Source organism: Nothobranchius furzeri, chromosome 3, assembly GCF_043380555.1.
Source record: "Nothobranchius furzeri strain GRZ-AD chromosome 3, NfurGRZ-RIMD1, whole genome shotgun sequence".
Lineage (NCBI taxonomy): Eukaryota > Metazoa > Chordata > Actinopteri > Cyprinodontiformes > Nothobranchiidae > Nothobranchius > Nothobranchius furzeri.
Genome location: NC_091743.1, coordinates 49,655,582 through 49,681,333, shown reverse-complemented (window position 1 = coordinate 49,681,333; position 25,752 = coordinate 49,655,582). Strand labels below are relative to the sequence as shown.

The following is a 25,752-nucleotide window of genomic DNA, read 5'->3' as shown; positions in this document are numbered from 1 at the left end:
AGACCTTGGTAACAATTAGACGTGACACCTTCATCATCCAGCTGTGGGTCTTCCTCTATGGAGTGTTGAACCCATTCTCCCACTGCACAATCACATCAACACACGTCCTCAAACAGCTACACACAAGCTTTAAAATAAGGAAAAAAAAAAAATCAGATCTTCTTTACATCTAGCGGTAAAAAAGCCCACTGTACACATAATACTGTAAAGTGTGAGATTCTGTGCAAGGAAGACAACACAATCATCTTTTTTCAACATTGTTCTCTGAGAACTTAATTTTGGAAAATTATGAAGTTGCCGTCTGGTTATCGACATTTTCTCTTAGTTTTTTTACAAGTGCTATACACAAATAATCGCAAATCTGTTTTACACGGTCTCGCCGAGCAACGAAGCAGGACGACGGACTCTAGGTACCGATTCTAGAAAACGGAGCTGTTTCCGCTCAAAGTTGACACAAAACAAACAGTTGGCACTGGTGAAATGGAACAGTGTTCGATTGCTCATCTGTACAATTCATACAAAAATAAAAAAATCAAAATTGCTCGAATTATAGCTTTTTTTTTTCCTGTTGATTCTCTGGTTTCCATGTCATCACCGTCATCGTTTTTACAGAGGTAGTGGCTATTTGGGTAAAGGGTAAGGGGAAAAGTGTAAATTAAAAATCTCTCATAGAAAATGTTTGTTTTTGACCAGAGGAATCTCTAGCGAACAAAATATAATACTGCAATCACATACAAAAGTAGTCCTTCATTTTTACATTTTATACAGTGTTCACACTTAAGCAATTTGTCTCACGCTTTTTGTTGATAATTTTGTAGTTTTTCTTTAAAAGGCAAGAGGAGGGGAGTGTTTTGGATTATTATGATCCAGTTAATGGACAGTCTATGCCAGAGGGTCCACGAGGGGCTCCTCATCTCCACGCGATAGCAGCTCCTTCTTCTCGTCTGTGCTAGCCAGAGAGTTGCGGCTGTTGTGAGCTCCCATGTATAGAGTGGCGTATACGGGGTTTGTGAAGTTGGTGGGCTAAAAAAAAGCAATGAAGAGTAATCCATTAGTAAGGGAAGTGATTGCTGTTTTGAGTTAATGTCTGATATTTCTGTCTACCTTGTCTGGGTCCAAAGTGAAGTCTGTGTCCAGCAGCTCCCCTGCGTCATCATCGGGTTCGCCCTCGTAGACCTTGTACGCTGGGTTCCCGATCTCCACGTTCATGGCCCCGTTGGTCATCCTTTGGTGCTGGAAGCCCTTGGCCCTACACACGATAAAAAACATACAGTCACGTCTTCTCGTATAACTGAGCACCAGAGGAGCCTGGACGGCGGAAGCAGGCAAGCAGCTACTGAATATGGAGGGAAGAACAAGTTGCAGGACTTAGACCATCATCCAGGCTGAGCCACGACAGACACCAACACGAAACCAGCATTCATGTAGCCGAGGTCCAGACTTAACGAGCCGGGACCTAAAAGACTGTGTAAAAGTCTTGAGTCCATTTCATTGTTTTCCCAAACAGCAAACGTTCTTAAACTCTTGAGAAATAATTCCTTCAGGTTGTAGCGGACTTTGCATTTTTACTAAGTGTTATTTCAGTTGACCATTTTCAGACAATTGTTTATTTTTGTTGGTTTATTGAATGATTTGGATATTTAAAAAGTGGAAAACAACGAATAAATCTTTCACACCGAGTGCAGGACGGATATAATCCGATTTCTGTAGGGTTTCCAGACGAAAAGCCATTCACACCGAATGCTGTTCGTGTGCTGAACGTCTCCAGATTTCTTCTCCTACAAGAGCACCACATGATCAAGGATTTGAAAACACATATTTAAACATATAGCTGTAAAAATAAACTATCATACACTGTAAACTGATAACCCAGTCATTAACAACATAACGAAACCTGGCAGAAATAGTGTGACAGATTTTATTTTGAAATACACTAAATGCACCTCACTGTAACACGTCTCACTTCCTGTCTGGCTCATGTAATCTCTTCAACTTCACAACATCTGCATGTGATTTCCAGAAAAAAAGACTTCATGCAGAAACTTTCTGTAGCGCCGCATTGTGGCCAGTGTGAATGCTCTGAATGGACTCAGTGATTTTTGATCGATGCGTAAGCCGTAGAACTGAACCTTATCTGTGTCTCATTCAGTGTGAAAGACGTGAGCCCATTTTAAATTAGGATTTTTGGCTATCAAAGACTTAATTTGTTCCAGTTTCTTTCGTTTAAATATATGAAAATACCAAATATAACTGTTTGACACATGGAATAGGGTTGTAAAATCCCGTTTCGTATGCACTTTAGTTTTAATGTCATGGTTTGATTCGTTTTTGTTATGGTGAGGGTACAAAGTGGAAAAGATTTTTTCGCGTAAACTTCCAGGCTGGGATCTTTGAAGACCTGCTGCTTGTGTTGGTGGCTAAAGTACAATGCAGTCAGTTCTGAGTGAGAACCATAGGCATATATTAATTATCTGACAGAGGTGTGGACTCGAGTCACATGGCTTGGACTCGAGTCATTATTTTAATGACTTCTGACTTGACTTGATAAAATCTATAAAGACTTACGACTTGACTCGGACTTGAACGCCAATGACTTGCGACTTGAATCGACTTGCATCTGTTGACTTGATGACGATTTGAGCATATTTGAAATTTTAGCACAAAAGTGGCCTGACCTGGACAAATCATTCTTGGGTCTGGGTTTGATTTACTGCTAAATGCAGCAGCACTTAGTTTGTAATCGGTTTCAGTTGCACTTTCTACTTGTTTGAGCAAATAAATTTAGCTTCAAGAAGCTTTATTTCTGGAATTTATTCATTATCATCGTTATTAAATTGAAGTTGGACAGATGACTTGAAAATTAAAAGTTAAGGACTTGGACTTGACTTGGACTTCCACATCATTGACTTTGGACTCGACTTGGACTTGGTTGTCATTGACTTGACTCGAGGCTTGACTGGAAAGACTTGTGACTTGCAAAGCAGTGACTTGGTCACACCTCTGTTATCTGAACTTGGCGTGCCTTTGGCCCGTGCCGTAACACCCCTATTAAGATTCTAGCACCAATGTGGTAATTCTCTAAAAAAAAAAAAAATCAATAACCATGTTTTTGCTGGATTTGTTCCAGTTCCTTAAAAACTCAACTTTCAGATAATTATTCCAATGTTTTAGATGTTTAGTCCTTCACACTTCCAGTTTCCTTATGCTTAAACACACATAACACAATATGGTTATACAGGAAAGTCAGGCTTCTTTGAAGGAAAGTATAAAGGAATGAAGCACGACTCAAAACTTTTGCACAGTAGTGTAACTCTTGGGTTTTTACAGGTCCTATAAGTTCCACTGTAAATGCATTACCAGTGGAGTTTTACTGTTTTAAGTTGAATTTTCCCAACAGCTTGGAAAAATCACCTCCATCTCCCACTGGAAGACTAAAGCACAGGACAGTACGGCACAACGTAATGGACAAAAATATGAAAGCACTAAAGCCCCCAGACTGATCTATTCACTGTGTCGTTGAATAGATCCGTCCTGGACCTGCTCTGAAGAAGGACAACAACAACAGGGCCAAACACCGCACAAAAGCAACCAAGACTCGTGACTCGAGAGAAGAGAGAACATCAGAATGCAAAAACTGAGGAAAGGCACGGAGGAAAACGTGTAACCCTGGCAACCATTACCGCAAGCGTTTGGAGCCGGTTTTTCCGGGCCGGCTAGACCTGAGGAGTAAAAGAGATGCCATTACAGGAAGGGGAGTAAAAGCGAAGGTAGGAGGGGGAGCACAACAACATAGGGAGGTTTTTACGGCTCCTCGGTGTTACTCACCCTCTCATTCTTCTCCTGTACCACCACATAGCCCCCACGGCGAGGAGAACCAGGATCACCAGGATCAACACGGTGATCACAATGGTAGCTGTGCTTGAACACATGATCATAGTTAGGCTAAAGCAGCCAGATGACAGGGCAAACAGCTGTTTAGATCTTATACTTACGTCCACTAGAAGCCGAGCTTTCATCGCTGATGGACACAGACTCACAGCGGTACCCCATCCAGCCCGGGGAGCATCTGCACAAACACACGCCATTATTAAGCAAAACACGAAGGAGAAAATAAGACTCATGAATAAACTCCACCCCTCACCTGCACTCTGGAAGGTGAGTAATGGGGCTGATAGAGCACTGCCCGTTAGCACAGTACTCGTTTGTATCACATGTGTAACAGCTGGGCTGGATTCTGCCATTTTTGCAGCTTTAGAAAACAGGAAGTAACCCATGAGAAGCTATAAAGGAACTTTACTCATATTTAGCCCGCTATGTGATTGCTAAGAGACTCTCACCGGCATTTGAACTCCCCCGTAGATGAGAAACCGTTGCTGGGGATGCATTCGCCGTCCCGACAGTAGTGACACCTGTCGATCTCACACGTGGCACCGCTGAACTGAGGCAGACAGCGGCACGACTTAGAGTCGTTTTCACTCTGAAGACACGTGCCGCCATTCAGGCAGTGGCCTTCACAGCTTCCTGCTCACACACACAAACTCATCAGACACATCTGTGTTTATAACAGACAATTACATTTATTATCGAGCAAAGTAAAAGCAGAGGGACACTTTTAAACCTGCTAAACAGAACAACACTCACGGTACTGGCACTTGTCCCCGAGGAAGTCCGGAGGGCATCGACACGTCGGCTGGTTTCCAGCACTCACAGTGCAGTTGCCTCTGTTCTTGCAGTAATCCTTACAGGTGTGCAGGTTACAGTTTGGACCGGTGAAGCCCGTCAGGCATCGACAGGTAGGAGAGCCTGTGGGGGACAAACACACGAAGGGGATTTGATTTCAGACACAAGAGTTTACGTTAAAGGTTCTGCTTTTATTTACTGCATTGAAAAAGGCAGAGAGCAGGCTACACTTCTGGAGAAAACTAAATAGATCTATGCTTTTAAAGACATCAAGGTTTTCTTCTCATGAAACACGATCATTTGCCTTTCAGAGTAAAATAAAAAAGCGACGTTTACTTTAGGGTTTGGTTGTGACTAGTCCAGCATTTATAAATAATCTTTTTAATCTTAAGTAACGTCTCAAAACAGCTTTAAAATGTATTTCACATTCACACATTCATGCGTAGATATTACACCTAGGAGCAAACAGGAGTTCACTTCATGCGGCCACGACCCCTTTAGGGTGAAATCAGTGGTGTAAAACAGCTGGTGACAAACTGGTCCAACTACAAAGAGGGTTTAGCTCCTCAGTTAACTCATTAAGAGCATGATAGGTCCGAACGTTGCCATGAAAGATGTTAGCATGCATGAAAAAGTGTTAACTTCATAAACCAGGTAACCTAATCAGTGAAATGCATTAGATTTGAGAGAGTTACATCCATTATATGCATGCAGATGACACACGAGACCAGTGGGTGGCAGTGTTCATCCGATCTGCTCAGTGGTATGATTTACTGTTCTTCTGCCAGTCAGGTTGTTATTCTCCTCTGCAGAAATTCTTTAAACACATTTTATTGGTAAACACTGCAGGAGCATGATGGAGATCTATATAAGGAATTACTAAAGCATTTTACATAATGGAGTAATTTATTTTATTTATTTTTTTACATATTTGTTATTATAAAACACCAAAGACAGATGTAGTAGCTAACGTAAGAGGACTGAGAGGAGAGGATGGATTTAAGATTGAATGAATCCAGAGTTAATAGTGTGTGTTACCTGTAGGAGAAGGAGTGCAGATCCCTCCGTTCCTGCAGTAGTCTTTGCACTGATCAGTCTCACATCGATCTCCTCTGTAATTTGGCTGGCAGCGACACTTTGGTTGTTTGCGTGCGTTTAGGAAGCAGCTGCCCCCGTTCAGACACTGGAGGAAGCAGGTACCACTGGGAGGAGCTGCAGGTGATAAAGGTTGTTTTATTGCGGCGTCTGAGATTCAAAGAATTAAAATGTTATTGTCTAAAGCAAAGTGAAGAAACATGCATCTCTGTACAGTGTTCAATCCCAGTTCAGGTTCTCGGTTGGTCCCTGAAAAGTGGTCTTTTCAGTCAATCAGAGGCTTGCACATGCTGCAAAGGTCTGGTAAAATCAGGGGCGTGTCCAGGGAGTGGCCTGGGGTAGCACATGCCACCCTTAGAATCTGATTGGCCACCCTACTAAGTTCCAGTTTAAATTGACTTTACATTGTCAACAAAAGGCTTGAGTTGTAAACTCCAAAAATAGTGTGTGGTAGCATGCACCTTTGACATTGTCTTCTAGCCCAGGCCTACAGAACATTTCTGTAGTATTAATATTATTTATTATTTTTTCATATTCACATAAATAATATTTAGAGTCCCACTCAACTCCAGTTGGTGGCAATAATGCAACAAGAAGTGACTTGCTAACCACCACAAAACTAGAAGATGAATAGAAAAAAATGGTGATTGTGCAATGTGAAACTCCAACAATCACTAGAAAGTAAATAAATAAATAAACGATTTGTGTAAATAAATAAATAAATAAGCACAACCATTGGTGCCACCCATGCATAAACAAGTGCCCCACATGGGCCACCCCATTTTAAAAAACCTGGACACGGCTCTGGGTAAAATTACCCAGAAGTTCACATGAGCTGGTATGCGCAACAGTCAGTGGGTAAATAGGGATTGGACAGAGAATCCCAGTATCGGACAACAGCAGGCTAATGAAAACAGCAGTTTTAATGTGCAGAGTGGTGGGAAGTGTGTTTTGCACTTGAGTCAATTGTCTGATTGTTTGACTCACAGATGGGGGACAAGGTGGGAGGAGGCAGCTCCACGCAAGTGCCGTTGTCCAGCGTGCGTCCATTGGGACAGGTACAGACGGGTCCGCTGGGGCTGAGCAGACAGAGCCACTCGCACTTCTTCCTGTCGCAGGGATTAGTCACTAGAAGGGAGCAAAGACGGAGAGTGTGAGGAAACAAGGACCTCTCCTCTCTCTGAGCTTCTTTTTGTTTCCTCTGCTCACCATCAGGTTGTTTATATCGATGGTGTAAAACCAGGTCCGTGGCGTGGTTCATTCCAGTCGCCAGGTTCTCAACCGGACCTCTACCGAACTTATCCACTCTGAAGACGTAGTTGTTCAAGTAGGTAACGCCGTAGATGGTGTCCTCAAAGATATCGATGCTGAACGGGTGAAGGAGCTCTGCGTGGAAACAAAAAGACAAGAAAGACGAGTGAATACTAGATTATTTACGTAGATTATAACACAACTGTGGTTAGAAGCTACTCAACTGTTTTTCAATGTGTTAACAGCAACGACTGCATCACTGCCGTCCAGCTTCACGCTGCAGATCAGGGACAGCTTGGCGTCGGCCCAGTAAAGACGCTCGTTAAAGTAGTCCACAGCCAGACCTAGGCAGCCAGATCGGGGTTAGGGACAGGGTCGACTGATGACATCTGTATGTGCTGGTGTGTGTTTCACCTGTTGGCCACTGGATGTTTTCTTCGACTAGCATCTCTCTCATGGTTCCGTCCATAGCAGCTGTTTCGATCTTAGGGTGGTTGCCCCAGTCCGCCCAGTACATTTTCCTAAAGAATTAGGAGTGGATTCTTAATCTGTCATGGCTCTTTATGACATACTGGTTTCTACACCTTCCTGCTTCCCACTCACCCTCTTTGGGGGTCCACTACAATAGCATAGGGCTCATCGATCATGCCAGAGATCAGGGTTTTGCGATGGCGGCCGCCACTTATCTGTGCCACCTCAATGACATCTCTGCCAGAATCGGTCCAGTACAGGTTCCCAGCCACCCAGTCCACAGCGATGCCTCTAGGCATCTTCAGATCTGGAATCTGAACAAAGAAACGACAAACTCTTTAAGCGTCTAGCTTTTATTCTATTGCATGAACAAGAAGAGTGAAAAAAAATTCAAAATTACCTCAAGGTTGACGACCCGGGAGACGCCCTGCCGTCCGTTACGGTTAGAGTTTTGGGAGGAAGACGATGACGAAAAAAGCAAGTCGTAGGAGGAAATATGCCCGGTGTGCCAGTTGGTCCAGTAAAGGCGATTGGTTTTCACGTGCAGGTCCATGGCGTCAATGCGCATGTTGGCATCACCCTGGAAGACCTGCTCGTAGCGCCAGTTTGGCAAGAAAGGGTCCAGGCTGCGGATCTCATTGTCATCACCGATGTACAGCGCGTGTCCCTGAGCTGGACAGGGAATGATGAGGAAAGACAGGAAATGGGAGTAGTTAGCATTCCCACCAACAATATTCCTGGTTATAACTGGATTTCTGAATCAAGTTATGCATAAAAAAGGGTACTTAATCCCCAATCAAACCCAGATATGATTCAAATAGAGCTACGTGATGAAGTTTTGACAATCACATTCAAACGTGAACAAAAAGCTCACTAATGCTCACCATCAGCCTTGCAGGTGTTATTTATTCTGCTGAAATACTTTTGGCAGCTGCACTTGTAGGAACCCTTTGTGTTGTTGCAGATGTGGGAACACACTCCAAACTGTTTACACTCGTTCTTATCTGAAACATTTGAAGGCCACGTGATTCTTTTGGCAGACAGTTTCACACGTTAGAGTGCTCTGCAACCAAAAAGGTTCAACAGAGAAAAATACCAAAGTCAGTCCAGAGAGGCAGGCTCTACCTTCACACGTTTTCTGTCCCTTGGCCATGAAGCCGGGTTTGCAAGAGCAGAAGGAGACGGTGCCGTTGATGACGCAGTGAGCTTTGTCTTCATCCCCACACAACGTCACGTTACTGCTGCACTGGTTTGGTCCTGAGGCAGATGAACCAATCAGCTCGCTGTTATCCTAACCACTCTGCACACTGAACAATGTGGTAAAAGTGTGGTGCAGCACACCTTTCCTACTGCAGCTGATCTCGTCAGAGCCGTAGTCCTCGCAGTCGTTGAAGTGGTCACAGAAGAGATCGGTGCTGATGCAGCGACCGTTAGAGCACCGAGATTCGTTCTTCTGACACGTTGGCGTTAAAGGAGACGTTGCTGGACAAAAAAACATGGATCCCAAACATTTTTTTACTCCGCTCTCCATGTGATGAAATTCCCTCCAACCACCGCTTTGTGTGTTTGTGACACTTGTGCAATGCTTGTGCAATAATTGTAACATCGATGCAACATTGCAGCGGAGTTGGTAAGCCATTCCTCGGTCTGTTTGTTACACTTACGACAGAGGAGCTCATCGCTGTTGTCCCCACAGTTGTCCACCCCGTCGCAGCGCTTTGACACCGGCAGACACACCCTGTCGTTGTGACAGCGGAACTGTCTCGTGGGTGGACACTGGAAATTCACTACAGGACGAAACGAGAGACACATTAGGGAGACAAAAGACTCAAAGTGAGGATTATATGTGAAGCATTAGGAATCTCACCACACAGCTCTGGGCTCTCGTCAGAGTTGTCTCCACAGTCGTCCTCGCCGTCACACGTCCAGTGGAGAGGTTTGCAGAGGGAGTTGTTACACTGGAACTCGTGCTGGGGGCAGTGTCTGCTTACTGGAACGCCACAAGGAGAGAAATGAACAGCTGCAAGGTAAGATTTAAGAGAACCTGCAGGAGGAAGGAACAGCATCCCACCTGTGTCACATCTCTCCTCATCACTGCCATCCATGCAGTCAACGTCTGCGTCGCAGCGCCAGCGGATGGTGATGCAGTGACCGTTTTTACACTGGAACTGGTCGCTGTCACACTTCACATCACAACCAATCTGAACAAAACCAAACAGAGACCTCATTAGCACCTCTTTGGTGGGTTTTAGTCTAGTGTTGCAAGCTGACAGCGATACCTCATCGGAGCCATCAGCACAGTCGTGGTCGCCGTCACACTTCCAGCGCCCGGCGATGCAGCGGCCGTTTGTGCAGGCGAACTCGCTCTCTGAACACTGTCGAGGCACTGAGGACAGAAAGGAACGGGCTTAGAAGAATCAGGGCAGGATTGTGGAGAAAGAACCAAAGATTAGAGGGGAGGAACAAGGAAAGGCTTTAAGGAAAGGCGAAGACTGGATTAGAGCAGACTGGAAAAAGAAAGGAGCTGATAGTTCATATGACAGAGGTGGTGGTGCTATAAGATGGAAGAGATGAGCTGGTTGTTTGTTTTAAAGGGGAAAAAGGTCCTAAAATAAAACAAGAAGCCAGGGCAAACACAAAGACCGGGTAGTTAAGGTGGTGACTGATCTGAGACCGTGACGACACCTACCTCTGGCTCACAGCATCGGGCCAGTGTGAAATGCAAAACAGACATGAGATGATGTGAGATGTGCAAATGTCCACAGAGCTGAATAAGTGAACAGAAATCTAATCTAAACCAGCCGAGATGCTGAGTGAATAAAACAGACAAGAGTGAAACATTTATTACCAATAAATCGATTTTAAACTATCTGCTAAACATGCTGATCAAGAAACATCATCGACACAACGAGCTGCGCTTACGCCTGTGTGATCATTCAGCGTAGATCGCCGACAGAGAGGACCAGAGGGAACCTACCACACTTCTCCTCATCAGAGTTATCCCCACAGTCGTTGTCGTAGTCACACTGCCAGCGGCCGGGAACGCAGCGGTTGTTTTTGCACCGGAACTGGTACGGCTCACACGTCCGCTCATCTGACCAGTGAGATAAACGTTTTAGAGTTAAGCAACAACATCCTCCTCTTTTAGTTTCCGTCATCTCCTTCCTTACCACACTCCTCCTTGGGCTCGTCTGAGTCGTCTCCACAGTCTGATTCACCATCGCACTTCCAGAGGTTCGGGATGCAGCGTCCCGAGTCCTTACAGCGGAACTCGTCCATGCTGCACGTCATCTGAGCTGCAGCGGTGAGGATTTCAGGGGTCACACATGAGAATCTGAATCAATACGTCATGTTGGACAGGATCCTGTTTGTCGTCGTGTTCTTACTGCAGTTGGCGGGTTCGTCAGAACCGTCCATGCAGTCGTTGTCCCGGTCGCACACCCACACCCGCGGGATGCAGCGTTTGCTCATGGTACACTGGAACTGGTTGGGGGCGCACGTGACCTCGGCTGTAACAGTTACACACACGTTGACCCTTTTATGTCCGCACCAAATGAAACAAACGAAACTATGAAAAGGGAAGATTTATTTTTCCGAAGGAGGAAATAACTCACGGCAGTCCTTCTCGTCTTCTCCATCTCCGCAGTTGTCCTGCCCGTTGCAACGGAAGATTCCGGGGATGCAGCGATTAGGATGGGAACACTTAAACTGACTCGGAAGGCACACGTGGATATCTGAAATAAATGAATAAGCTCATTAAGCACCTTCCAACTGATCTTTAGGTATTTAAAGGCTAATTGTGGATGCGTAGGTACCACAGTTGGCTTCGTCCGAGTTGTCCTGGCAGTCGTTGTCTCCATCACAGATGTAGGCGGGGTTGGTGCAGATCCCGGTGCCACACTGGAACTGACCCGGTTTGCACTTAAAGTCGGCTACGATGAAAAACACACACTCAATAAATATCATTAGCAAATAAAAGCAAGACAAGATCAAGATGGAGAAAACTATTCCAGCCTTTCTGCCTTCTGTACTCACGGCAATCAGCAGGCTCATCCGACCGATCCCCACAGTCGTCCTCCGTGTCGCACTTCCACCAAAATGGAATGCACTTGTCATTTTTGCAAACAAACTAGAAGATACAGCAGAGAAATTGTTTGTTGCGCCTTCATTTATTATCCTGCAGCAGCAACAGCCTCACACAAACTCACCTGACTCGCCGTGCAGTTGGACAGGCACTGCTTCCCATCAGCTCCCAGGTAGAAGTTAGTGGGGCATGCACACTTGAAGCCCCCGCCAGGTGAGAGCAAACACAAATTGCTGCAGCCTCCGTTGTTTATCTGACATGGATGGCCTGCCACTGTTGGAACAAAATGGGACATGTTACCAGCTGATAGTAAGAAGACTGGGACTTGTGGTCTATGAGGGACAGCTGAGACCTTCAGGCTGGCGGTATGGGTGGTACACGTGGATGTCCATTGGTCTGTGCAGGGTGCTGATCAGCATGGACTTGTTTGTCCCCAAAGTCTTATGAGCTCTATTGATGGACTTTGTCTCCCAGTCAGTCCAGTAGATGTACTCCTCGAACAGCGTCATGGCGAAGATGTGAGGGATGTCCTCAGTCAGGACTACGGACCAGAGCCAGAGGTTAGTAACAGCAGGGGGAAGTGGGTTTACAGGTGTGTGCGATGTTCGTCTGTGTGTCACCTGTATGTCGATTGGTTCCGTCCATGCTGGTGAAGGCGATGTAGTCCTCCCGAGCGTCGGCCCAGTAGATGCGGTCGTTGATAAAGTCCAGGGTCAGTCCGTTGGGCCAGGTGAGCTTGTCTTGTACGACGACACTCCTGTTGGTACCGTCCATCCCGATCCTCCCAATGTGAGGAGTGTCACCCCAGTCGGACCAGTACAAGTACCTGTCAGGAACGATCTGCATCAGTTAGCTTCATTGTTTATAAATGAGAAAAAATGTTCTCAACAACATCTGTGAAGTTTAGTTAATGTGTTTTTTTTTTTTTTTTGGTTTGGATCATGGCGCTGACCCGTAGCGTACGTCCACAGCTATAGCCCGAGGTTCCTTCAGACCGTTGTTGACCAGAACGGTTCGGTACGCTCCATTCAGCTTCGACACTTCAATGGTGTCTCGTCCCTTATCGCACCAGTACAGGTTTCCTCCCACCCAGTCCACCGCCAGACCGTCGGGGTTGCTAAGTAACGTTCGATGAAGAACCTGAGAAACGCAAGAAAATAACTTGTAATTGTCACGGAGGAGGATTTATAGATCTTTCATGGGTTTTTATCACACTCACACACACACCACACACACACCCACACACACACACACACACACACACACACAGGCGTTATTAAAGAAGCTGCAGAGCTTACCTGGACATTACTGCCATTGATGTGCATCCGTCGGATCATGCTGCCCTGCGTGTTCACATCTGTCCAATAAATCATCTGTTCCTGATAGTGGAAGTCCAGAGCCACGGCGTTGTTTAAACCCTGTCAAAGCACAGAAGCTGCATTAGTCCTGGATTAGGATAACACCCTGCAGGATAAATTCCAGGTCATCCAGGCACATCAAGGAGATTTACAGGTCTCACCTGTTTGAGCAGTGTGTAGTTAGAGCCGTCTAAGTTGAGCTTCCTCAGGTAATAACGGTTAGCGAAGATGAGGAAAGGCTCCTCGTCTGCAGGAGGACATCAAACATGAATGGGCTGACCTCGAGAGCTTGGCTGACTGTGATTAATCTTCCGTCTTACCTGAAACGGATTTGCATATCGTTGGGTTTTCAGGACTGAGCTGGAAACCATCTACACACAGACAGTGGAAGCTGCCGTGTGTGTTGATGCAGCGCTGCGTGCACGGGTAGGTGGTTGTGCATTCATCTATGTCCACACATGTCTTCCCATCATCTTTGAGACGGAAGCCAGGGTGGCATCTGCACTGTTAGGGAGCAAAGCCGCATAACGGTAAAGCAACCGGCCGCTCGATTTCCACATTTGACTCAGCGAGCGTTCTCCTCTTACCTTAAAGCTTGTTTTAAGGTCCTCACACAGCTGAGAGCAGCCGCTCAGTTTGCTGTTCAGACACTCGTTGATAAAACAGTTGAGCTCATCAGAGCCGTCTCCACAGTCGTCCTTATGGTCACAGAGCAGAGTCTCGTTGATGCAGTTTCCATTATTGCACGTGTACGCAGTGTCATTGCACCGATTCTCTGTTCAGTCAAATAAAAAATACAAAGAAGTCAAGCTGATGACATTCAGAATTATTTCCGGTCTGTTAACTGCACTTTCCCGTCACCAGAATGACAAGGATTGAATGTTTTCTAGTTTTTTATGTTTTAATGTTCCCAAATGTTCCCCCAAAAATGTACATTTAACCAGTGGTGCCCCCAGATAATTTTCTTAGGGGTGAAAATTATCTGGGGGCACCACTGGATGGGGCCAAAGAAATTTTGCAGGTGGTAAACCAGATTGGTCTGCGTGGTAACTCTGGGAGAGTTTAGCCTGTGGTGATGCATCGCATGCTCCTTTATTCTTTTTCATTAAAATACAAAATTCATCCAACATGCTTACTTCAAATTTGAAGAACACACGTTTTTCAGAAAAAAGACATTTCAAATTGTTACTTGGAATATTATTTTTCTTTTTTCACAAAAACATCCACAAAAACTAGAGATTAAAATTTTTGTTTTGAAAATGGCGAGCAGGAGAAACATAAATACTTTAAAAAATCTGATTATATATTTACTCTTTAATTGTATATATTTTTATTGGGTTTTACTTTTATGTTTGATTAAATAATATCAATTCATAGTGTGTGAACATGAATATGATTCATTAAAGAACATTGGTCTCTGGTGTAGCCAGTGGGGTGGCCAGCAATTTTCTAGGGGTGGCCCTGGCCACCCATGGCCACCCCTTGGTGGCGCCACTGCATATAATCATCTTTAGCATAAAGATGGTTGTCTCTTATCTTATCTTGGCAGTATTCTTCCTCCTGTTTTACATCTTTATTAGAAAAGTATATATATATATATATATATATATATATATATATATATATATATATATATATATATATATATATATATATATAGATAGATAGATAGATAGATAGATAGATAGATAGATAGATAGATAGATAGATGATAGATAGATAGATGATAGATAGATAGATAGATAGATAGATAGATAGATAGATAGATAGATAGATAGATGATGATAGATAGATAGATAGATAGATAGATAGATAGATAGATAGATAGATAGATAGATAGATAGATAGATAGATAGATAGATAGATAGATAGATAGATAGATAGATAGATGATAGATAGATAGATAGATAGATAGATAGATAGATAGATAGATAGATAGATAGATATCTTATAGCAATAATCAGAAAAACCCTGAAACAAAATTTGTTGCAGTTATCTCATCTTATTTGCATTCACAAATACAAGCAGAAAAAATGCATTAACAAAAATGTAATTAGTAGCAAAATCCGTTTTTTTTAGCCTCCTAATTTTAAACGTTTGCTTTTCAACTTTCAAAATTCAGTTTACTTTAATAATGTTTTAACCCAAATCCCTAACAATCTGGGAAATAGAGATTAAAAACCATTAATCGGGCATTCATTAGGACCACTTTTCCAGGAGGAAAAACACTAGCACAGCACCTCTCACCACATTCATAAAACATTATTAGAGTTTTTATAAATATGCATTAATTTGGCAGAGATCAGCTTTACTACTGAGCTAAAGGTTTGTTGGCAGAAAGTTTGTGTTAGAATCACACTGAATTGGTTCTGTGCACACACGTTTAAATCTGTTTACATTATGAATACGTTGTGACATTCCTGCCTATTTTTTGTAGTTTCTAAGTTCTTTGCAATTTGTTCTCGGGTTATTTGCAGCTTTGTCACACTTAGATGGTCAGAATCTCTTTTTGTCTGCAGTAAGTTACAGTTTATTTTTTCATTGGTCACCCACCCAACTCCTCTCTGAACTGTCTCACATTTTTTTGCACTTTCTGACTCGTGCAAAGTAAAATCTGAACCCTCACAAATGCTTCTAGACATTTTGGAACTCCCTTGCTGTCTGTAATTTTTCCCAATCAGCCGCAGCTCGGGGTTGGTTAGTTTTTGTTTCTGTGCAAATAATTTTAGGAAGTAAAGACGGTAAGAAAAGATTCCTTATTCTTGCAGGTCACCGGTCAAAACGGTCTCACTACAAGGAAAACTTTACAACTTACTTCTGAAGCAAAGGCTCACAGGAGTTCTAAAATGCTCTATTTCTTTCCTCCTGAAACAGATGGCTGTGCTGCGATGTTAATGCTAGCTTGCATGTGAACAGCAGCTTCCTGAGATTTAGAAGTGGCTTCAGATTAAAGACAAACATGGTTGACTGTTGCTCACGTCTGACCTGGGCTGTTGCAGTGAGGATTTTTTGGTGCTTCATCTGAGTGATCGTGGCAGTCGAACTCTCCATCACACTCCCAGGATTTCTGCATGAGACAGCGTCCGTTCTCACAGCGGAAATGGTTGGGTCCACATGTTGGATAGACTGTGGAAAACGGAAAACTCTACAGTGTAAGATATAAAAAAGGTCTAAAATAGTAGGTGTAACTAATGCAGACGAGAGACATCTGAGAAGAGGTCACTCACAACACTCCTGGGACTCATCAGAGCCATCGCTGCAGTCTCTGTCATGGTCACACACAAAGTGGCGGGGGATACACTGTCGGTCCTGACACATGAACTCATCGCTGCTGCATGTGTCGTTGAACACTGAGACACGGGACAATCAGCTCAGTATCTCATTCCGTTCTTTATGTGATGTCAGAAAATTTACTTTGATTCTCAGAGGGATCAAAAACATTTTAACGTGTTCTCTTGAACGCACCACAGCCGACTTTGACACTCTCATCGGCTCCATCAGGACAGTCTTTGTCGCCATCGCACTTCCAGTTTTGAGGAATACAAACGTGGGATCCAGGACAATGGAACGCCTCAGGGCTGCAGGTTTTACTCTCTGTAAAATGTTTAGATAGCTTGTTCAACATCCGGTTACTTAAGGCAAAAATACAGTTAAAAATAGTTTAAAGAACTATAATGATTTTTAAAAATTGTCTACGGTCTATAAAAACATGTTCATGAAGGTCTTTGCATTAAAGTCCTCCACGTAAAATTATTTCAGCAGTTTTATTCTTTGCAGTTTCAGTACCTTCCAGAATGAGCCGTTTCAGGGCTCTGTCACTTACTAGAGCTTGCCACACCCACCCATCCCCCACTCAGGCTGCTATTGACCCTTTGCACCGACGTCACCTAATCACGTGGGTCCACCATGCTGGACGGAAAAAGCATGTAAACAGTGAGCGACATGAGTAGTAAACAAAGGGAAAAGTAGAGCCTGAAATTGTTTTTTGCGATCAAAACAAAAACAAAACTCCTCCAGCATTCCTTCAACTAGTTCAGGCCCAATTCAGTTATCAGAAGAAGTAGCGCATCTAGCCAGGGCTCATAGAGAGCGGTATGCTAACTAGCTTACCAACGTTAGCTTACGTTCTCTCTGCAGCTGTTCACCGATGTAAACATGTTGCTGACTTTGCCTAAATTCACCCCTCTGGATTTATAACATTATGTTATAAACAGCTTTTCACTTTACACCAAAGCTGATTTTTAAAAAGTCCGGATCCCTACCAGCTTCTGTTGCTGGTGGTGTTACCGGGTTCAGCTGCTGCTCTCACACCGGAATGAGAAGATCTCTGAACGCCGACGCTCATATAAATAAATAACGTAATTTTAACTCATGTAATCATACATTGGAGCTTTAATATTGTTAATAATCGTCTCGCTTTACACTACAGTAGACGGAGCGCAGCCTCCGTGGTGAAATACCCGTCCATCAGGATTATCAATAACTTGTATAAAGACATCACATTTACCCCTGTCCCCGTCTTCCTCGTGAAATAAATGAACGTTAATCTTACCCGGTAAAAACACGTTCGCTGCAAATCTGAGACCTGTTAGTCCGCTTGATTGATCGCTGCAGTTCATCTCCGTCCTCAGTCTCCATCAAAGTTATTAAAACGAAAACGAGTTGAGTTTACATCCTTGTCTCTTAGTGCAGCCGACCACGCAGCAAGCTAAAACCATTTTACTGTCAAATCAACTAAATGAAAGCTATAAAAGGCTACAAACTGGCTTGTTTTGACTAGCGTCACTGGAGTTTCTACGGGTGTAAACGGTCTTTTTGCCGTCCATCATGGCGAAGGGGGCGGTCACATGAGTGGCGTGACGTCACATGCAAAGGTTCAACAAGCTGAGAAGCTCTGATATCCTGGAGGGGCTCGGAGCTGCAAGTTTCATTGTAATTTACCCATTTGTGATGTCACAACCAGGGACATTTCTAAACAGCTTGTTTTAGGGACATCATTCCTGAAACCAAACACTGACAGAAAAAGAATGGCCACTTTTTCCACATTTGGAGTGTTTATAGAGGCTGCAGAGACCCATATGGCAGCCCAAAAGGGTGTAAAAAATGAGTTATTCATAATATGCCCCTTTTTTATCTTCTCACAATTAGATATTTCCATAGAAATGGAAGATGGCTTTTTCACAGTTTGTCTCTAACACACTTACTGCACTTGTTGTCCTCGTCGCTGCCGTCACCACAGTCGTCCGCCCCGTCACACACCCAGCGGCTAGGAATGCAGCGGTGGTTCCTACACTCAAACTGTGATGCTGAGCACACTTTATCTACAAGAAAAAACATCGGGAACATGAGGCCACATTTAAAAACAAAACACATAGAAGATTAACCCACGGTTCAGCAGGTTTCCCTCCTTACCACAGTGAGTTTCATCTGCTCCATTCTCACAGTCGTTCTCCTCATCACAAGTCCAACTCATGGGGATGCAGCGGCCGCTCGGACAGGCAAAGAACGGAGAGGCACACTTTGATTCCCCGATTGCTGACGGAGTAAAATTATGCTGGGACAATTACCTCTAATAATAGCACAATTAACCTGATCAATTGCTGAATTGGAATACCTGAGCAGTTTCTTTCATCAGAGAAATCTCCGCAGTCGTTGGCTCCATCGCAGTGCCAGGAAGGTGCGTAGCAGAGGGTGGTGAACTCACACTTCTGAAACAGCACCCCCTTTACCCCCAGGTGGAAGTAGGACGAACAGTCTGTGGCAGCTTGATAAAGAGAGAAAAACCTCTGAGCAAAGAGCGTATGTTTGCGTTGCGATCAAAGCAAAGCTTTCCGATGGCTTTCACTTACGACAGTTCATCTCATCGCTCGCATCCTCACAGTCCACTTTCTGGTTGCACTTGCTGGAGTTGGTGATGCAACCTCCATCTCTGCACTGGAACTGATTGGCTGAGCAGAGCGTGGCTGATGCACATGAGAGACACGTGAGATCCATCAGTGTTTAAAAGTTAAAGTTAAAGTCCCATTAGTTGTCACACACAGGTGTGTGTGCGAAATTTATTCTCCGCATTTGACCCATCCCCTGGGGGAGCGGTGAGCTGCAGACAAGCCGTGCTCGGGAACAATTTGGTGGTTTAACCCCCCAACCCAACCCCTTAATGCGGAGTGTCAAGCAGGGAGGCACTGGGTCCCACTTTTTCAAAGTGTTTGGTATGACCCGACCAGGAGTCGAACCCCTGATCTCCCAGTCTCAGGGCGGACACTCTACCACTAGGCCACTGAGAAAGGTAAAAGAAGAAATCTCTGCCTTATCCATAAGAGTCTTTACTGACTTTAGACCGGTTCACATGGCAGGATAATCACACCAACTTTGGTAAAATTGCCTGTATTAGATATAGCGCCTTCTAGAGTCCTAGAACCCCCCAAGGCGCTTTACAACACAATCAGTCATTCACCCATTCACACACACATTCACACCCTGGTGATGATGAGCTACATTTTAGCCACAGCTGCCCTGGGGTGCACTGACAGAAGCAAGGCTACCGTACACCGGCGCCACTGGTCCCATCAACCACTAGCAGCAGGCAGTGTGGGTAAGTGCCTTGCTTAACGACACAACCACAGCATCAGAATGAGTGAGGACTGATCGCCTCACTTAACTTAATTCTCCCCTTCCAATAATCTTAGGAATGCGACCGACTACCATGGCCCTAAAGATAATCTTATCAGATATTCTTGCCATGTGTGGAGTGTTAAGAGCGCGCTGGTCTGCTCAGAAGCACATCAGGACTGCTGTGATCATAAATTGGGGGAAAAAATGTGTTGGATTGTCTTGAATTGATTTTCAGGACAAACAAGTGTGCTTACTTTTGAATGTGATGTTTAGCCAATCAGAAAGCGAGGTGAGAACACAGTACACTCTTCCTCCATGTTTGCTCCAAAGTCAATGTCTTGTGAGATATCCTGATAGACCAGACAATGTTTTTGTGTGAAGTCTGTTTGTTTGTAGTTTTTGTCATGTGGCTGCACACCTCACACTGCAGGACTAAAATCTTTATGCTCATGGTTTTTTAGAGAACTTTTGTGTGAGAAACATTCTGTGTGAAGTCCTGGTTTTTCCTACTTTACTAATGGACTTACCCTAACTGTAACTTTTAAACACATAGACATACACATCATGAGGCGTCTTACAATAAGCCTTGTTTTGGGTAGACATCACTCACTGTTACAGAAGACTTCATCAGAGCTGTCCCCACAGTCGTCCCGCCCGTTGCACCAGTATCTGTGAGCCACACAGCGGCCGTTCACACACCGTCTGTAGCCCTTCTTACACACACGGTTGGCTGGGAATCAAAACGAAATAAGTGAATATTCAAACATCAGACAGCAGAAAAGGCAATAACAAGTATCTGACTCACCACAGTACGACTGCTTCTCATCTGACTTGTCCTTACAGTGGGCCTTGCCGTCACATGTCAGCGTGTAGTTGATGCAGTCTCCATTTCCACACTCAAACTCATCAATGCTGTTGCACGTAGAGTTGATGGCTGGGGATGAGAAAAACGCCCTTATGATCGACTCAATGAAACCAAAACATCAAACTCAAAATGTTCTAATCATCTATAGATGGCTTGTTTCAAATGGACATCGCAATACCGGTGCAGGTGTTGTCTTCCAAAAGATTCCGATCACCGCGACAACTGCAGGTCACCCTTCCCTCGGAGGTCAGCAGACACAGGTCCTGACATCCTCCGTTGTTGACGCGACACTGAGAGAACTCACCTGTGCAAACACGCGGTTAGGCACAAAAACTAAAACCTCACATGTAACAGGCTTAAGAACAGGTCATGTGTCTACTTCCTGCCTTTGCAACAGCTTAATGACATCTGCTTTCAAAACTTCCTGGTCATTTAATGTTTGTTCAGAATGACTTTGCATTTGGTGGCATTTCATTCCTTTGATTGCTCAGACAACTGTAGATTCTTGTGTATCTGTTTGGTGTTTTTCTTTTGATAAATTTATGTTGATGCAGCTGCATCCAAATCGTCCTCCATACTTGGCTCTGCTTCAACTGGATGCATAATTCATTGTGACTCAGTATCAACGGGTCACAAAGCAGTTCAGACAGGACCTTCTGTGACTACTGGAGGGCAAAATAATGCAAAGAATGAAGACATTTGAGGGTGAAGACGAGGCAGAATAAAATAATAAAATACAGCTTTCATTGATGGAAGAACAAATAAGGGTGTGAGAGTAAAACAAAAAAGGAAATGGGTCAAATTTAAGGGAAGTATCTAAATAATTCTTAGTATTTTTGATAGTGCAATCATTTCTCAGGTTAAAATGAACCCCCACTTCACACTGGAAGCATCAGCAGAACATCACTGCTTCAAATAGAATCCATTATACTTTATGGGGTGATTCAAACCAGTTGCAACGTGGAAATTTTCAGGTGCGTCCTAGAAATGGCACGCCGCGCCGCTACAGAAAGGATTGGGTTCCACCTCTGCAACGAGCCACTCCTGGGACACGTCAATTTCCTCAATTAACACAGGGTTAGACAGGAAATCACACACGGTTCCAGTGTACAACCTCCTGCAAATTTCTAAATAAAAGACTATTGCGGCGATGCAATTTCATATCTATGTAGATTACATCAAAACATGTGACCTAACGGTTTATTTATCCCAGCATTGTTCCAGAAGTGCAGGGGTGTTTAATCCTGGCAGTGGAAAAGAACATCATATATGACACCAAACAGCGATATCAAACGTGATTTCCTTCTTTTTGGTGTAAAAGCGGATGGCATAAACAAACCACAACCTTTGATGTCTTGAGGGACTTGTTGCATTACGAGTCAAGCGAGAAGCACGGCAGAGAAGCTGAGATTCTCCCAGTGTGTACTGGCACCCAGCAAAAACTCACTAGTAAACGGTTCTGCTGCGCTGATGCGTCTAGCGTGAAGCAGAGGTGATGTGTTGTGTTTGTGCTTCGGTTAATACAAGATGACTTCTCACAAAACAAAGGAAGTCAATCAAGTAGTTTATCTGCAGAGAAATAAATCCCCCAAAAATCATTTTTGTAACACAGTTCGGGTGAGGGGATGAACATCAGTCACTCACAGTTGTTAGTGTCATTGGCCACAGCAACGATACCCATCGGCTGCTGGGGGATGTCGGCCCGCAACACCTTCATGTCGCCCCCTGTGTATTTGTCGGCCCGAAGCACGGCCCTCCGGACCCAGTCGGTCCAGAAGATGTAGTCTCCGTACACGGCCAGGCCGAACGGATGGACCGGCTCGTTCTTCAACACCACCTGCAGCGGAAGAGCAAAACCAAACTCATGACTCAGCGTCGTTTAGGAACTCACAACCTCGTGGATGCTTTAAGTGAAGCTTTGTTGGGTTAGTTCAAATAAAAACAGTGACAGAGGGGCAGACATGCCACTCACGTGTCGCCGACTGCCATCGTACTCGCAGCGCTCAATCTTATCAAGTGTTGCGTCTGAGAAGTAAAGTTTCTCCGCGCGGTGGTCGATGGCCAAGCCGTTGGGGGTCCTGATGTCCGTCCCGATGATCACCAGGACGTTGGAGCCACTCAGAGTGGCACGCATGATACTGGGAGTCTGTTCGTTCCAGTTGGTCCAAAACATCAAGCTGAAGGGTGAAGTGGAGTTTTAGCAGGAGTCGTGTTGAATTAGTGAAAAAAAAAAGAAGGGAATAATTTCTGACCTCTGACACTCGTCCAGCACAAAGGCCCTCGGGTGGTCATCTCCGGACATGGTGACCACGGTGTTCCGGTCAACGGCCCCCCAGAAGTTCTGATCCACAGTGTGGCGTGTGATGGTTGAGGTGGTGTAACTGGTCCAGTACAACATATCCCAGCCCCTGTGGTATGCCAAACCCTCCACAGAGCCCACATCTGAGAAGAGAAGGAAAAAGAACATCAGTGCCAGTTTCACGTGTAAAGGGCGGGTTGTCGGGTTACAGACCGCTGGCTGACTGGAGCAGGAGCTGTGGACAGGACAGCTAGCAACTGCAAAGTACAGTGGGCCATTTCATGCATTCATCCCGCAAATAGCAAAGTAAAAAGGTCACCGGCTTGAGTATTCCTTTCCATTTGCACAGGTCATTTTTCTGCTCCGCTGCTTTGAAAAGAATAAAAAGGTTGTGAAGCTTCCTGCTTCCACGGAGGCCAGACAATACATGAGCTGGAGCCAAGATGGAGGAACACCAAGTTCTCCAGCGGGAGACAGAGAACAGCTGGGCTTCTGCTGATAAACAATACGTCTAATATGTGCACTCGTGGGCTTCAGGGAGAGACGGATCACTCCACAAACAAGTCTCCATCACCTTCTCGTTACTGTTTCAGGAGTCAAACTGTGAGGCTCTAATAATGAAAGGAGCGGATGTGATCTGAGTCTGTCACATCTCTGGCCAAAGAGAACAGCGAGGAAGCTCTCACCGCCACCTCAGTCCAACGCCACAGACATGAATCAGCATGTAGAAGTGATGAGAATCTGAAGCTGCTAAAAGTTGAGCAACGACCAAGAAACCAACCTCCCTCGACTTCCTGTGCTCGTAAATCACAGCACAATAAAAATCGATGACCGTAAAATCCATTCAGTTCCATTTCCTCTTCTCCAGCGCTGGTAATGAGTTATTAACCTGCAGAACTCAGACTCTTCCTTTTCACGCAACCTTCATATTGTTGTTGATCTATCCAAGTTTGTGTTGCCTTCACCGGCCTAGATGAGCTTGATTTACAGCTTCTAACGTCGGCTGTACCACCACTGATTTTATGGCCCTTAGCTGAAGTAGGTGTGATTGTAGTTCACTGTTTGCTATCAGGCTGGAGGTCAATAATTACCCAGAGTCTGGAGAGAAATGCCACTTTACTGAGTCTTTTTGTTTGCTTTCAGTATTTGTGCATGTTTTGTACACGCGTGTGCTCTTCTAGACCATCCAGCAGTCCGTTCAGATAAGAATCTGAAACAGCGAAGCATGGGAAAAGCTTTGTCAGGCCTCATTAGGCCCTCCTACAGAGAGCAGGCCAGCCCATCTCTGTAATCGGTCCAGAGTTCACCTTCCATTTACACGGTTTCATCCTCTCCTGCCGTCAAGCTATTCACCTGCTGAGCCCACTGCTCTGCTCCCGTTATGATCCACGGAGGAGACTTCTCTCTTGGAGGCAGCGGGACGGGTGAACGGGGACTGACACGTCTGACTGAGGTGATCACAAACTACAACTCTCAGCTCTCATTTGATCTCAGGAGTTCAAAAAGAAGAACATAAGCAACTGGAGGCATTTTGTTTTTGATGGAGGGTCTGGAAGCTACTGGATTGGATGATGCCTGATCAACAATCATCTTCTCTCCTAAATAATTTGTAACGCAGCCATTAATGTCTGAAAATCTGTGCTGTGTCATTCCTCCGAACAGCCTTCCGAGTAATCATTCCTGTGTGTATTATCAGCTGTTTTATGACAGGGTTGGAGAACTGTTCAAACACACAGCAGCTGGGTTTTAACAGAGTCAGAGGGACTCAGACTGAAGACAAGATGCTAAACTCTACGGGCGATCCACCAGACAACAGCAGCGCCACCAGGACGCCCAGTGTGGAGCAGGTCCTCGTCCCGGTGCTAGACACTCTGATCCTGATGCTGGGAGTCACTGGACACACCATGGTGATGGTGATCGTGTGTGGACGCTGGAGGAGAGGGGCGGGGCGGACCAGACAAACATCCCAGAGCTCCCCAACAGGAGCAGGGACGGACATCCTCCTGGTGGCGCTGAGCGCCGCCGACCTGCTCCTGCTCTCCACCATTCCCTTTCAAACTGCCGCCATAGCCATGCAGAAGTGGCCGTTTGGGAACGCCATGTGCCGCCTGGTGAGCTTTTTGGGCTCAGCCTGCTCCTCGGCCAGCATCTTTACTCTGGCTACACTGGCTGTGACTCGCTACCTGACTGTGGTGAAACCGGCCACAGCTTACAGGCTGCTCACCCCTCGCAGGGTGTCTGCTCTCGCCGTGCTGCTCTGGGTTCCAGCCTGCTGCCTCGGAGCTCCCCAGTTAGTATTCCGCACTGTGAGGACGCCACAAACCTCTCCGGAGAGCTTCGCTTGCTTTGCTTTCATGTCTCAGAGAGACCAGCTGATCTACGGACTCCTCCACTTTCTCATGGCCTTCTTGCTTCCGCTGGTTACCATCGCAGTGGCGTATGGCAGCATCTACGTGTTCCTATGTAGGAGCCAGCATGCTGGCAGGGCCCCTCAAGTCGAGCGCTACCAGAGCAAAGTGACTCAGACGACGGCCATGTTGGTTCTGGCCTTTACCCTGAGCTGGCTACCCTCTTACAGCCTGACTTTGACCTTACTGGCAGACCAAAGCACCGGGGCGACTGGAGCGTTGCCTCGTTACGGCGCCTTCAGCGTGTTCGCACGCTTCATGGGGACCACTTCAACTGTGATAAACCCCATCCTCTACGTGCTCATGTCTCAAAAGTTCAGGCAGGATCTCCTGGGGATTTTTAAAAGGGACAGACAAAGAGCAAACACCACGGTGGCTTTGTCTGCTGCCTGACTAAACGGCCTAAACATGACCGAACGCCTCATAGCAACCATCAGTCGCTCTGGATATCACGCAGGAAGATCACGAGGTTTGCTCTGGGACTTGCAGCTTTACAGGCACAACGGGAGGAACCAATCGGACCTTGTAAAACAAATGAAAGTAAAGGTAGTAAAATATTAACACTGCACCTGTGTTTTGTTGGGCTGAGATGAAGGAAATGAAGCTGTTTATGTTCATGTGCTCTCTGT

At 45.2% G+C, this 25,752-nt stretch overlaps 2 protein-coding genes across 3 annotated transcripts in view; one reads left to right on the top strand and one right to left on the bottom strand.

The window, feature by feature from the left end:
- Nucleotides 1–620: 620 nt before the first annotated feature.
- The window catches only part of LOC107385633 (low-density lipoprotein receptor-related protein 1), a 117,246-nt gene continuing 92,114 nt past the window's right edge, over nt 621–25,752 (bottom strand). The window contains exons 42-90 of one of the 2 annotated variants that reach the window (XM_015959636.3): nt 22,669–22,858; nt 22,389–22,593; nt 22,061–22,253; nt 20,595–20,720; nt 20,357–20,485; nt 20,162–20,281; nt 18,789–18,902; nt 18,554–18,703; nt 18,352–18,474; nt 18,144–18,260; nt 16,405–16,533; nt 16,167–16,289; nt 15,925–16,065; nt 13,527–13,714; nt 13,260–13,443; nt 13,101–13,186; nt 12,880–12,999; nt 12,534–12,721; nt 12,202–12,407; nt 11,934–12,122; nt 11,706–11,854; nt 11,533–11,626; nt 11,313–11,429; nt 11,112–11,231; nt 10,884–11,006; nt 10,668–10,793; nt 10,475–10,591; nt 9,777–9,883; nt 9,569–9,698; nt 9,365–9,487; nt 9,162–9,284; nt 8,839–8,979; nt 8,623–8,754; nt 8,382–8,501; nt 7,898–8,169; nt 7,630–7,811; nt 7,441–7,547; nt 7,251–7,370; nt 6,985–7,161; nt 6,763–6,903; nt 5,719–5,892; nt 4,642–4,803; nt 4,338–4,521; nt 4,142–4,249; nt 3,993–4,066; nt 3,826–3,913; nt 3,681–3,719; nt 1,105–1,249; nt 621–1,023 (exon numbers count right to left, since the gene is read on the bottom strand). In XM_015959636.3, the coding sequence (XP_015815122.3) occupies nt 883–1,023; nt 1,105–1,249; nt 3,681–3,719; nt 3,826–3,913; nt 3,993–4,066; nt 4,142–4,249; nt 4,338–4,521; nt 4,642–4,803; nt 5,719–5,892; nt 6,763–6,903; nt 6,985–7,161; nt 7,251–7,370; nt 7,441–7,547; nt 7,630–7,811; nt 7,898–8,169; nt 8,382–8,501; nt 8,623–8,754; nt 8,839–8,979; nt 9,162–9,284; nt 9,365–9,487; nt 9,569–9,698; nt 9,777–9,883; nt 10,475–10,591; nt 10,668–10,793; nt 10,884–11,006; nt 11,112–11,231; nt 11,313–11,429; nt 11,533–11,626; nt 11,706–11,854; nt 11,934–12,122; nt 12,202–12,407; nt 12,534–12,721; nt 12,880–12,999; nt 13,101–13,186; nt 13,260–13,443; nt 13,527–13,714; nt 15,925–16,065; nt 16,167–16,289; nt 16,405–16,533; nt 18,144–18,260; nt 18,352–18,474; nt 18,554–18,703; nt 18,789–18,902; nt 20,162–20,281; nt 20,357–20,485; nt 20,595–20,720; nt 22,061–22,253; nt 22,389–22,593; nt 22,669–22,858 (6,857 nt within the window). In that variant the 3' untranslated portion in view covers nt 621–882. The remainder of the gene's footprint in view (nt 1,024–1,104; nt 1,250–3,680; nt 3,720–3,825; nt 3,914–3,992; nt 4,067–4,141; nt 4,250–4,337; nt 4,522–4,641; nt 4,804–5,718; nt 5,893–6,762; nt 6,904–6,984; nt 7,162–7,250; nt 7,371–7,440; nt 7,548–7,629; nt 7,812–7,897; nt 8,170–8,381; nt 8,502–8,622; nt 8,755–8,838; nt 8,980–9,161; nt 9,285–9,364; nt 9,488–9,568; nt 9,699–9,776; nt 9,884–10,474; nt 10,592–10,667; nt 10,794–10,883; nt 11,007–11,111; nt 11,232–11,312; nt 11,430–11,532; nt 11,627–11,705; nt 11,855–11,933; nt 12,123–12,201; nt 12,408–12,533; nt 12,722–12,879; nt 13,000–13,100; nt 13,187–13,259; nt 13,444–13,526; nt 13,715–15,924; nt 16,066–16,166; nt 16,290–16,404; nt 16,534–18,143; nt 18,261–18,351; nt 18,475–18,553; nt 18,704–18,788; nt 18,903–20,161; nt 20,282–20,356; nt 20,486–20,594; nt 20,721–22,060; nt 22,254–22,388; nt 22,594–22,668; nt 22,859–25,752) is intronic. The other variant, XM_015959637.3, reaches the window with a different exon arrangement.
- On the top strand, nt 24,041–25,649 carry LOC107385635 (mu-type opioid receptor). The gene is made up of 2 exons (XM_015959639.3): nt 24,041–24,168; nt 24,412–25,649. Exon 2 carries the CDS (start codon nt 24,419–24,421, stop codon nt 25,514–25,516), a length of 1,098 nt encoding a protein of 365 aa, XP_015815125.3. The 5' UTR covers nt 24,041–24,168; nt 24,412–24,418; the 3' UTR covers nt 25,517–25,649.